Source organism: Cnephaeus nilssonii, assembly GCF_951640355.1.
Source record: "Cnephaeus nilssonii genome assembly, chromosome: 10".
Classification (NCBI taxonomy): Eukaryota; Metazoa; Chordata; class Mammalia; order Chiroptera; family Vespertilionidae; genus Cnephaeus; species Cnephaeus nilssonii.
The window spans coordinates 92871091-92884147 of NC_137081.1; the positions used below are offsets into that span (position 1 = coordinate 92871091).

At 46.4% G+C, this 13057-nt stretch overlaps 1 protein-coding gene across 3 annotated transcripts in view; it reads right to left on the minus strand.

The window, feature by feature from the left end:
* The window catches only part of SAP130 (Sin3A associated protein 130), a 111180-nt gene extending 101033 nt beyond the window's left edge, over positions 1 to 10147 (minus strand). The window contains exons 1-2 of one of the 3 annotated variants that reach the window (XM_079782624.1): positions 9982 to 10147; positions 8397 to 8514 (exon numbers count right to left, since the gene is read on the minus strand). In XM_079782624.1, the coding sequence (XP_079638750.1) occupies positions 8397 to 8508 (112 nt within the window). In that variant the 5' untranslated portion in view covers positions 8509 to 8514; positions 9982 to 10147. Of the gene's footprint in view, positions 1 to 8396; positions 8564 to 9182; positions 9404 to 9981 lie in introns of those variants that run through there. The other 2 variants (XM_079782622.1, XM_079782623.1) reach the window with 2 other exon arrangements.
* Positions 10148 to 13057: the final 2910 nt, after the last annotated feature.

A 13057-nucleotide genomic window follows, 5' to 3' on the forward strand; every position in this document is an offset into this window, starting at 1 on the left:
GCGAGGGGCGAGGGGGGAGGCGCCTCAGCCCGGCCTGCGCCCTCTTGCAGTCCAGAAAAGTCAAAGCTGTAGTGATAGAAAACACATCAATGGTTTTTAAGGAGTAAATGTGGGAGGACGAGAATTCACTGCAAAGGGCCATGATTGAACTTGTTAGATGGGAAATGTTCTATATCATGATTATGGTGTGGTTATAGTACTGTGTACTCTTGTAAAACTGTACCTAATTTTAAACAAGGAATTAGTGGATTTTATGTATAAACTGTACTTCAGTAAGGCTGATTTAAAAAATGGAAAAAAGCCCAGCTGGTGTGGCTCAGTGATTGAGTGTCAACCCATGAACCAAGAAGTTGCTGGTTCTATTCCTGGTCAGGTCACATGCCCAGGTTGCAGGCAGAGAATCATTGATTGGCTGCCTCTTGCACATACCACACTGGGGATCTAGCCTGCAACAGGTTTGTGCACTGACTGAGAATCGAACTCTTGGTTCATGGGTGGATGCTCAACCACTGGTCCACACTGGCTGGGCTACATATATACTTTGAATCCTCATTCAATCATTTTAGGAAAAATTTTTCAAAAGTACAAGTGTGCCGAAACCGGTTTGGCTCAGTGGATAGAGCGTCGGCCTGCGGACTCAAGGGTCCCGAGTTCGATTCCGGTCAAGGGCATGTACCTTGGTTGCGGGCACATCCCCAGTAGGGGGTGTGCAAGAGGCAGCTGATCGATGTTTCTCTCTCATCGATGTTTCTGATTCTCTATCCCTCTCTCTTCCTCTCTGTAAAAAATCAATAAAATAAAAAAAAAAGTACAAGTGTTAGGTGAAAAGATGAATATATATTTAATATTTTGGCACATATTGACTTTTCTCCCAGATCATTCAGATTTTTCTAAATTTTAAAAAATATATATATTTTATTGATTTTTTACATTGATGAGAGAGAAACATCGATCAGCTGCCTCCTACACACCCCCTACTGGGGATGTGCCTGCAACCAAGGTACATGCCCTGAACTGGAATTGAACCTGGGACCCTTAAGTCCACAGGCCAATGCTCTATCCACTGAGCCAAACCAGTTAGGGCCAGATTTTTCTAACTTTTGATTTTTGAAACCACTTTACAAAGGTGCAATCCTATATAATAAAAGCCTAATATGCTAAGTGTCTGGTGGTCCGTTCAACCAATCAAAACATGATCCGCTAAGGTCGCCCAACCACTCATAGGCCATTCATATATATCTTCCTTTCTGAAGGATATGCTTGTATCTTTTTTCAATTTTTTAATGTCTTTCTTTATCGATGTTTTGAGAGAGGGAGAGGGATAGATAGAAACATCAATGAGAAAGAAACATCATCAAAAGGCTGCCTCCTGCATGCCCCCTATTGGGGATCAAGCCTGGAACCTGGGCATGTGACCTGACCAGGAATAGAACCAGCAACTTCTTGGTTCATGGGTTGACACTCAATCACTGAGCCACACCAGCTGGGCTTTTTTCCATTTTTTAAATCAGCCTTACTGAAGTACAGTTTACACATAAAATCCACTAATTCCTTGTTTAAAATTAGTTTTACAAGAGTACACAGTACTATAACCACACCATAATCATGATATAGAACATTTCCCATCTAACAAGTTCAATCATGGCCCTTTGCAGTAAATTCTCGTCCTCCCACATTTACTCCTTAAAAACCATTGATGTGTTTTCTATCACTACAGCTTTGACTTTTCTAGAATTTCATATAAACAGAATCATACAACACATGGTCCCCTGTGTCTAGATATTCTATTATGTTTTTGAGGCTCATCCATGTTGCTGTGTATACCAGTAAGTTTCTTTTTATTGCTTAGTGTTCCATTGAATGGGTAAAGCAAACTTTGCTTATCTAGTCACCAGGTAAGAAAATTTGGGTTATTTCTAGTTTTTGGCTATCCCATATAATAAAAGCCTAATATGCTAAGTGTCTGACCATTCAACCAGTTGCTGTGATGTGCACTGACCACCGGGGGGGGGGGGGGGGCAGGTGCTCCAACCAGTAGCTTAGCTTGCTGCTGGGGTCCAGCAGTTCAGGACTGGGCAAGACAGGTTGGACAAACCCTGGAGCCCTCCCACGGTCTCTCCCCAGTCAGCCAACCTCCCACAGTCCCTTCCCGGCCGGCCGGCCCCAATTGGCCCTGATCAGGCATGGGAGAGACAGGCTGGACATGGGCTGGACACGCCGTGCATGGGGCCAGTTTCAGCCTGATCCCTGCAGGCCAGGCCGTGGGACCCCACTGGTGCATGAATCCATGCACTGGGCCTCTTGTTATAAATAATGCTTCAATAAACACTGAAGGGTAAATCTTTTAATGTATGATGTGTTTTCACTTGTCTTGGGTAAATACCTATGAATGGGACTGCTGGGTTGTATAGTAAATGTGTACTTATGTAATCTTATAAGATACAACATGTTTCTGAAAGTGGCTAGATTACTTTGCATTTCTACCAACAATGTATGAGTTCTACTTGCTCCACAGAGACATCAGAGCTTGGTATTGGTGGTCTTTTCATTTTAGTGACTTCAGTGGATGTATAGTGTTTCCCACTGAGGTTTTTTTTTTTTTTTAAATATATTTTATTGATTTTCCACAGAGAGGAAGAGAGAGGGACAGAGAGCTAGAAACATCGATGAGAGAGAAACACCGACCAGCTGCCTCCTGCACACCCCGCACTGGGGATGCGCCCGCAACCAAGGCACATTCCCCTGACCGGAATCGAACCCGGGACCCCCCAGTCCGCAGGCCGACGCTCCATCCACTGAGCCAAACCGGCCTCGGCCCCACTGAGGTTTTAATTTGCACTGCCCTGAGGATTAATTCTGTTGAGTATCTTTTATGTGCTTATTTGACATTAAAAGAGTCTATGGTAAAAGTTCCTATTCAAATATTTTGCCCATTAAAAAACAATCAGGATGTTAGTCTTTTTACTATTGAGTTACAAGAGTTCTTTATGAATTTAGGATATAAGTCCTTTGTAGATACATTTATTGCAAATGTTCTCTCAATCTGTGGCATACCTTTTATTTTATTAAGTGTCTCGACAAGCAGTCATTTTTAATGTATTAGTTGCTTCTTTATACAGTGGTTTTTTTGTGATGTAGGGCCATTTTTGCTTATTCTAAGGTGGCAGTTTCTCCAATGTTTTGTTTTAGAAAATTTAAGTTTTATATTAGATCCATGATGAGACATTGGTGTTATTTTTGTGTATGGTGAAGGTAAAGGTCAAGGTTCATTTCCCCCCACATGTGTATTTTGGTGTTCTGGCATTATTTTGTTGAAAAAAAATTATCACTTCCCTATTGAATTACCTATGTACTTTTGTTAAAAATCAGGAGACCATTATGTGTGGATTTATTTATACTTTGTTCCAATGATACATACTTCTATCTTTATGCCAAAACTACACTGTCTTGATTAGTGTAGCTATAACAAATCTTGAAGTAAGGCAGCAGAGTCCTCCAAATTTCTCTTTTTAATCAAAAGTGCTTTGGCCATTTTATTTTAGGTCCTCAGGTTTCCACATAAATTTTACATTTAGGCTGTCAATTTTTACACTGAGCCTGATGAGATTTTTATTAGAATTTCTTTGAACGTATAGATCCCTTTGGTAGAACTGATCTCTTAAAAATACTGAGTTTTCTGCCCTAGCCAGTTTGGCTCACTGGATAGAGGGTCGGCCTGCAGACTGAAGGGTCCTGGGTTCAATTCCAGTCAAGGGCACATACTGGTAGCAGCTTGATTCCTGGCCCTGATCAGGGTACATGTGGGAGGCAACCAATCGAAGTGTCTCTCTCACATAGATGTTTCTGTCTCTCCCCTGCCTTTCCACTCTCTCTAAAATTAAATGAAAAAAATACCCTTGGGTGAGAATTAACGAAAAAAATAAAATCCCGAGTTTTCCACCCTTGCTGGTGTGGCTCAGTTGGTTGTCCCATGCACCGAAAGGTTGCTGGCTTGATCCTGGGGGTGGGAGGGATGGACATTGTGCGAGACAGCCTCCAATAGATGTTTCTATCTCTCTCCCCATATAAAAATAAACTATTAAAAAAAATACTGAGAACCAAGATGGCGGCATAGGTAAACACCTATACTTGCTGCCTCTCACAACCACATCAAAATTACAATTAAAAGGCAGAACAACTACCACCCAGAACCACGGGAAAGCTGGCTGAGTGGAAGTTCCACAACTAGAGAGGTGAAGAAAGCACATTGAGACTGGTAAGAGGTGCGGAGGCGCAGAAAGTGCTGGCACCTGGATGTGCTGCTCTTTTAACTGGGAGGGAGATACAAGCTCCCGCTTGCTCTGAACTCCAGTTCCGGGTGAACTCTCGGGGACCCGGCACACACGGGGAGAAACTGGACTGTCTGTCATCAGGACAGGAACGCGAGGGCGGCTTTCTCTCAGAGGTGCTCGCAGCAATCATTGTTCCAGTGGAGATGCGGGGACCTCTCCAGTGCAGGGCTGACTGGCAGCCATTGCTGTTTGCTCCGCCCTGGTGATTCCCAGAGACCCACCCCACCCAATTTACAACCCCACCCAAGCTGTGTGCATCGGCATTTGCATATGAATGGCCTGTCCTTTCTCTGCCTATAACCTGTCAAACTGCAGCTGGGTCAGAGAGCCCCAGAGCTTCCAAATGAAGGCCCAAGGCCGGGCAGCACCAGCCTGCCTTGCTTCATAGCTGGGCCCCGTCTGGGTACTTCCAAACCCCATACAAAGAGGAATCTGCAGATGTCTCTGCTGGGTGGCCTCAGGCAGTGGCTGACTGTGCACCTCCTTGGGGATCCAAGAGCCAGTGTACCAGTGGTCAGTGTGAGACCATGCTGGACTACAATACTTCACATCCATAAGAGACACACTCAAGGGGCAGACTCAGTGAACACCAAAGCCCCACTGAAGCAAGTCTTGCTCCATAAGGGTGTCTCCTGTGCAACATATCTTCTAGTGTAGACACAGCTGGTCCTCACGGCCAATTGGCTTGGAGGTCAATTCCTCCCGGTGATACCAACAGCAATCAAGGGTTAACTACAACAAGACTGTGCACACAGCCCACAAAGGGGTGCACCAAGAGCGTCCACCTAAGGTGATTGGGGAGGCTGAGCCACTGGGCCCTATAGGACACCTAGCACACAAAGCCACTCTATCAACTCAGGGAAGCAGCCAAAATGCAGAGACAAAGAAACAAGTCACAAAAAAAAGAAATGGATGAAAACAAAATACTGGATATAGAGTTCAAAACCACGGTTATAAGGTTACTCAAGAATCTTCTAGAACCCTCCGAGAAATTTAGTGAGACCTTCATGGATATGGAAAAGGACCAATCAGAAATAAAGCATACACTGACTGAAATAAAGAATATACAGAGATCCCAACAGATTAGAGGATCGCAAGAATCAAGTCAAAGATTTGAACTATGAAGAAGCAAAAAACACCCAACTGGAAAAGAAAAAAGAATCCAAAATATGAAGATAGTGTAAGGAGCCTCTGGGACAACTTCAAGCGTACCAACATCAGAATTATGGGGGTGCCAGAAAAAGAGAGAGAGCAAGATCCCAAACAAAAGGAATCCAAAGAGGACCACACCAAGACATATCATAATTAAAATGCCAAGGGCTAAAGACAAAGAGAGAATATTAAAAGCAGCAAGAGAAAAACAGTTAGTTACCTACAAGGGAGCACCTATACGATTGTCAGCTGATTTCTCAACAGAAACTATGCAGGCCAGATGGGAGTGGCAAGAAATATTCAAAGTGATGAATAGCAAGAACCTACAACCAAGATTACTCTACCCAGCAAAGCTATCATTCAGAGTTGAAGGTCAGATAAAGAGCTTCACAGACAAGAAAAAGCTAAAGGAGTTCATCACCACCAAACCAGTATTATATGAAATGCTGAATGATATTCTCTAAGAAGAGGAAGAAGAAGAAAAAGGTAAAGATAAAAAATTATGAACAAAAAAGTGACAACAAATACAAGTCTATCAACAAGTGATCCTAAAAATCAAATGAATAAAAAACCTGGTGAACAGAACAAACTGGTGAATGTAATAGAATCAGAGTCATAGAAAGGAGTGGGCTAACAATTCTCGGGGGGAAGAGATTGGACAAAGAGCTTACACCTATAGACGAGGTCAGTGGGGCGGGAGGGAGGCCTGGGAGATAAAAGAGGAACATCTGTAATAATCTGAATAAAGATTTTAAAAATAAATAAAAACATTGAAAATGAATAGATCAGTGTATAAAAAAGTTCATGAACATGACAGGTCTTTATATTTATCTAGATCTTTAATTTCTCTCAGCAATGTTTTACATATATTTTTAATCTTAGGTCTTACACATATTTTGTTAACACGTCCCTGACTTTTCTGTCGGCTTTTTTTTATGCCACTGTAACTGACATTTAAAAAATTTCATTGTTCACTGTTAATAAATAGAATTGATTTTTGTATATTAAACATTTATCCTGAAACCATTACTAATTTCACTTATTAGTTCTAACAGCTTGTTACAAACATTCTTTAGGATTTTCTGCATACATGAGCATGTTGTTTGTGAATAAAAACAGTTTTACTTCTGTCTCTCATTATCAATTTTTAACCTGCCCCATTATCGAAACAGATTTCTCCCCTAGTTAAAATTTTAAGGGAAATGGACGATTTCATAAATTTCCTTCAAATCAATTTGTTCAGGAAGACTTTGATTGTTGACAATTTCATTAAGATATAATGTACTGCCTGGCCAGCATGGCTCAATGGTTGAGCATCAACCTATGAACCAGGAGGTCACAGTTTGATTTCAGGTTGGGCATATTCCCAGATTGTGGGCTCGATCCCCAGTGTGGGGCATGTAGGAGGCAGCCGATCAATAATTCTCACCACTGATGTTTCCATCTCTCCCTCCTTCTCTGAAATCAATAAAAATATGTATTTTTAAAAAGATATAATGTACTGACCGTCTTCCATTAAGCTCTTTTTGGAACTATTTATCATTTCCTTCCAGACATATGGAGTTCTCAATTTCAGTTTATTTTTACCAGAAAAGAATCATGAAATAGAGAATTGTTATAACCTATACTTCTGAACTTTGCAATTATAGACAATTTTGGTCTGAGTCAATGATTTGCTTCTCAACAAAATCTGAGGCCAATTATTGCTGACAGCTTTTAAAATGAGCAATATAATTCCATGTAAAAAAGAGATGTTCAAAAATATTATCTTAGCTATGCTCTTTTAAATTATTCTGTTGTGAACTTATACCAAAGACAAAATAGTGTAAAAATGTTGAAGGAGTAAGGCACTTTTCAGTTGCTCTACAATAACTTGCTGACTACTACTTTGTGCCCTACATTGGTTAGCAGAAGTGCAGGAGACAGACATGGTCCTAAATCAATTGTTGTGGATGATGGGAGTCAGCAAAGGCTTCCTAGAGAAAGTGATATCTGACTCAAAACCTCAAGAAGAACAGGAATTAGCCAGACATAAGTGTGGAAAGGAAGAAGCAAGATTGTGGCAAAAGGAACAAAATGTTCAAATTCTCAAGGTCAAGAAAGCCTAGAATTTGTTATCATGAATTCAGAAAATGTGATAGATACTATTATGCAGGAGGCATAGAGTTGCTTAAAGTTACTTCAAGAATAAACAGAACTAAAATAAATTTGTAACAAAGACTAAGTTGGCAGAGGGAAGCCAAGCAATGGAAAACGAGGCTGAAACATCAGACAAAAGGCCATAGCTCATAGGCAAGAGACAAAGAGCAATTAAAGACGATGCCTGAGTTCCTGGTTTGAGCAATGATTAGACAGTGGTACCATTTACCACGATAAAGAACATAGCAATCACGTAGCAAAGAAAAATAAATAGAAAAAGTGCTTCATTTCACTTTGCAGCGCCATCTTTTTACTTGCTATCTAAAGAGAACGAGACTATTTGGAGTTCTTCACCTTCAGCACTGTTAATTCAACGGAATTCTTTGCTGTGGGGGACTGTCCTGCATATTGGAGAATGTTTAGCAGCATCTCTGACCTCTAAAACAAGGCCTATGCCCGACACACCTTTGGGCTCTTACTACCATATCTCTGGGCCTTAAGTAAATGAGAAGGCATTAATACATCTATAAAAATAGTTCTTGCAGGCACGCTTTACTATAACTTTCATGTATACACTAGTACATGTGAATGATGTGACTAAAATAGGGGAGAAAAAAAGAATTGCTTAAATTTACATTAGAATTGTAACATATCCTTTCTTTAAATTTGACAACCTAGTCTTTACTAAAATCCCAGAAGAAAGTTGCTAATTTTTAATGAGAAAACTGGCAATATTCTTAAAACGGAAACAACAGAGAGTATCACGCGTCTCACCTGCAGCTGCTGGGTTTATCAGTCCTGCAGAACCACTGCTCGCGATCTGTGCAGGAGCCTGGCTTAGCCCAGGGGTAGGAGTTCCTAACCGAGGAAACTGCTGAGAACTCATTTCCACCTGCAGTGCATACAGTCTTATGGTTATTACTGGATTCTGAGATTAAGATCTATAATGAAAAATTAAAGCATCTTTAGTACCTACATCTCCCCTTAGAAACAATTACTGCAGCATTATTCATCTAGAACAACTACTTGTGATCCATATACAGTGCAGAAATGATCTAAATTCTGTAATTTCGGATGTACTTAAGTTTAATTAATAGCAAAGTCGTTTATATGGTGTTATGGTGTTGGGGGATACTGGCCCTCCACAAACATTTTTTAGGGTTGCCACACTAAAACACCTGAATCCTGCCTAACACCGTAGGTGTACCTGTAACCCTCATAGGGGAGCAGCAGGGGTCGGAGGGGAGACGCCAGGCCTGTCCTCAGAGAGAACCAGAAACCTCACCCTAAGACCTGATCCGAAAGGAATTCCCACGAGCTTTCCTCGGCACAGGCCTCCGTGACGGGCGTCCTTTCCTCCCTTTCAGACCCCTCAGAGCCAGAGGGCCGGAGACCTTCACGCCTTCTCTAAAAGGTACCCCCTTGTCCCTTGAAGCCAAGCTCTACGGACATCCCTATCCGCCCCAAGCACCCCAAACCCCGCGGAGACACCTCGGGCCTCCGAGGCTACGTGGAGCGGGAGCGGGCGTCCGGGACCCCAGGGCAGCCGTGGGTCTCTACCTGCGGCCGCCGCCCGCCGCCCCCGCCTGCATCTCGCCGGGCTGGCGGGGCCGCGGAGGGCCCCTCTCGGCGGCAGCGCTGAGCTCCAGGTCGCAGACAGGACTCAACGGAGTGCGCTTCGGCCCACACCACGCCCAGCCCCTCGGCTCGCAGGCCCCGGAGCCGGGCCGCTCCGGACCGCGCCGCGCCGAGGGGGGTTCCAGCCCTTTCCCCGAACCTGCCCCCCACACCCCTGCCCGTCCATTGGCCCCGGGACGGCGCGTCACCGAGGCTGGCACCAATCCGCCGCGCCCTGCGCGTCCAGGTCCCTCCCGCCCTCCCGCCGACTGCCAGCCAATCGGGCGCGGGCCTGGCCGTGGCAGTCCCAGCCCCGCGAGGCGGAGCCAATGACAGGGGAAGACGGGCTCTCGGAGCGGGAGGCGGAGAGCCGGAGGCCTCGCCTCCGCCGGGGTCTAAAAGCGGCGGGCGCAGGGCCCGGATGTGGAGAGTCACTTTAAACTGCTCCTGGAGCCAAACTCCCAGGCTGCCTGCCCGCCCGCCCCGCCGCTCGCTTCCTCGCCAAGGCCCAGGCCCACCCGAATCAACCCAGCGCCTCTCCCCTCTGGCTGCACGACGCCGGGTCCGCCCGCCGAGCCCAGCTCGCCACACAGCCTGGGTCCAAGGCACTGGGGACACGGCACCGCTGCCCTTCCCCGGGGACGCGCAGCGGGGACGGACGTTGCAGCCTGGCTCGACCGCCCCGCCCCCTCGTCTCCTCCCCCCTGCGCCCCTCCATTCCCGGCGCCCGTCCCGCCATTACTTGGGCGCTGCACCGAGTGGTCGCCGCGCAGCCTCGAGCTCGTTCCCGTGTGCTCGCAGCTTGGGGGCCCACGTCTTCGGCCCCGGACCCTCCGCTGCAGCCGCCGCCCCCGCCGCCGCCGGGGCGCAAGCACTCTGTCCCCCACCACTTAGCCCAGCGCCGCTGCTTCCGCCGCCGTAACGAGCCCCCCACCTATTGGCTGGGGTAGGCCCCGCCCTCCTCCGGGGAGCCAGTCATCGCCAGTGTGAGCGAGAGGGAGGGCGGGCCTGCCCTCGGGGCCGCGAAGGCCGGCGGGAAATGTAGTCCCCGGCGCTGGGAGGCGGGCTTGGGCGGGGCCTCCCGGCGGTTCGGTGGAGGCCAAAGGCCCTCCTCGGGATCCAGGGTTGGTTCTGGCCTTTGCGTGTTAAGAAGAGTGGATCCCGCCCTTTTGCTTCTGCCCAGGGCACTAGCTTTCATTTTCCACAGGGGAGTGCGGCGCGGGAGCCGGCTGAGGGAGGCCTGTCGCAGCGGACAAGGGCCGAGGCGTTTCCCGAAGAGGCTGCCTTCCCCGCGCTGCGTGCGGCACTGGATGCCGCCACCGAAGGCCACGGACGGCAAAGACGATCTGGGGAGAGTCGGTTTGCGCGGCCCAGAGCCGAGCCCCCGTGAAGCCGCCGGCTCCCACAGCGTTCCTGGCACTGACCGGGCGCTGCACCTGCTGTGTCCAGATCACCAGGAAGCGAAGGGGGATGGTATCGTTTGGTTGGGGCGGTGAGGACGGGTGAAGGGTGGGAGTTCATACACGTGAAAAGTCTTAGCCAGAGCTGCTGAGGCCAAGTTTGGGTCTGATAATTCACATGACGCCCCCTCTGCCTTCTGACCTGGAGTTTGTCCCTGCGTCCTCTCCTGCACAGCTGCCTAAACACCCGCCGGGACGCGTCTCAGTTTCCCTCTTCCTTCCCCAGCCTTTTCCTTCCGCACCTTCTTCCCTTATCGAATTTCTTCCGAAATAACTGCTGTAATGTACTTTAGCCTCCTCTCCTCCAGGCAGGCTCCACACTCGATGGATTCTGCTTCCACCCTTCTTAAAATGCCCCCCAAATCTGCAGGCGACTTGCTCAACTTCTCATGTTGTCTAGCTTATGGTAATCCTGCTTAAAACGTTCTCCCCTTGGCCTCTGTATCCACCCTTTTTCCTGGATCTCCTCTTATCCCTATCAATCTCCACTATACCTTCTTCACAAAAACTGGGTAGCATTCTCCAGCCCTCTTTTATAATGCTGTACTGTCTTCCTAACTGGTTAAATGCACTCTCAGTTCCAAATATTGTTCTTGAAAATAATTCAAAAATTTATCTACATGGTAGTGAGTTTTAGACCTACAGTTCCACCTGCTGCCCCTGAAATGTAACATACCGATCACCTTTATTAATATGCTTCATTCTACTCCTCCTGATTTCTGGGTTTGGTTAATGGCATCACCACCTTTCTGCCTTTAGTTTTATCTTGTTTTTACTCTTTCATCTTACAGAGTCATCATATGTACCTCTCTACCCCCTTTCCATAAGCCTTGAGTCACACTTTTAAAAAAAATATATACTTTTCTTGATTTCACAGAGGAAGGGAGAAGAGGAGATAGAAACATCAATTATGAAAGAGAATCATTGATTGGTTGCCTCTTGCACACCCCCGGGCATGTGCCCTTGACCGGAATCGAACCTGGGACCCTTTGGTCCGCAGGCCAACGCTCTATCCACTGAGCCAGACCAGCTAGGGCTTGGGTCATACTTTCATTATTGTTTGTGTGGATTACAGTATTGCTGCCTCTACTCAACTCTCTTCCTACCCACAATCTGTTCTCCACACAGTTTTTTCTAAAGCATTAATCTGAGTCCTTTTCACCCACGATATTCTAATAAATATAGAATATATTCCAAATTTCTAGTCACAGTATTCAAAGGCCTTAATAATTTAGCTTCTCTTACCTCTCCAAACATTGGATTTCAGCAATAGTTGCACCAATTCTCCACAGTTTGGCTCCAGGGTTTTGCCAAAGCCCGAAGTGCCTTTTATTGACCTCAACCTTCAGCAGTCACCTGGTAGAGGGCTCCCAGTTCCACAGTGCCTACCTACAAGGTGTCAAGCAATGGTCGTTAGCACCAATCCAATGCCAACAGGAATCCCCAATTTGGGGTGCAGTGAAGAAGGAAACTAGTGCAAAACAGGTCAATTGTGATACAGCACAGCTGTGAGGCCACCCTGGGCCAGGCCCCTCCAGCAGAGCTCTGCCCCTGCCAGCCTGCTCTGTGCTGTCTGGTCTGCTCTCTGCTCCATCCTGTGCCAGTCTGTCTCGTGGGGGCTGGTTTGCCCCACCAGGCCAGGCAGTCAGTCTTCAGTGAAAAGGGATAGGGTACTCTCTGGGCCAGAGGGAAGCCGGCTTAGAGATCCAATGTTTGGAGAGGTCAGAGGGACTAAATTACAGAGACAGACTCTGCCCTGGTCCCTGATTGGTCCATCCTCATGCAAATGAGGATCACAACTCCTAATAGTTTGATTGACCCCAAAAGCACTGTGTGATTGGTTAGAAATGAGCTGCTCTGATTGGTCAGTGAAGATGTTGGTAGGGGATATAGCTTTGTAGCCCCGTTTGGATGGGGAAAGCCTCAGTCCTATTGGTTGAAGTGGGGTTACAGAAAGCCCTTTATAGGCCCAGAAGGCAGACTGGCAGCTCAGTACGGAAGCAGGTAGTTCATTCAGTGCAGGCTTCTCCCTGAAGTGCAGTGTGTAGGACAGGCCCGGCGTGGAAATGGCTAGCCTTTTTTTTTTTTTTTTTTTAATTTGAGCCTAGTTAGCCACCAGGAGCCCTTCTTAGAAGGTATCATCTTTCTCAGGGGCCACAAAAGAAAATTATATTTTCTAAGAAACCTTCCTTGAATTCCTTTCCACAACCTGCAGGATACTTCCATGGAACTTCTTCAGTATGCTCTACCGTTCCTCTGGCCGCTTGTAGTAGGTGGAGAAATGACTCATCTTCATATCTCCCGTCAACAGGAAGGGTCACTAAGTACCGAGTATGATGACAAGCACATCATGGAACA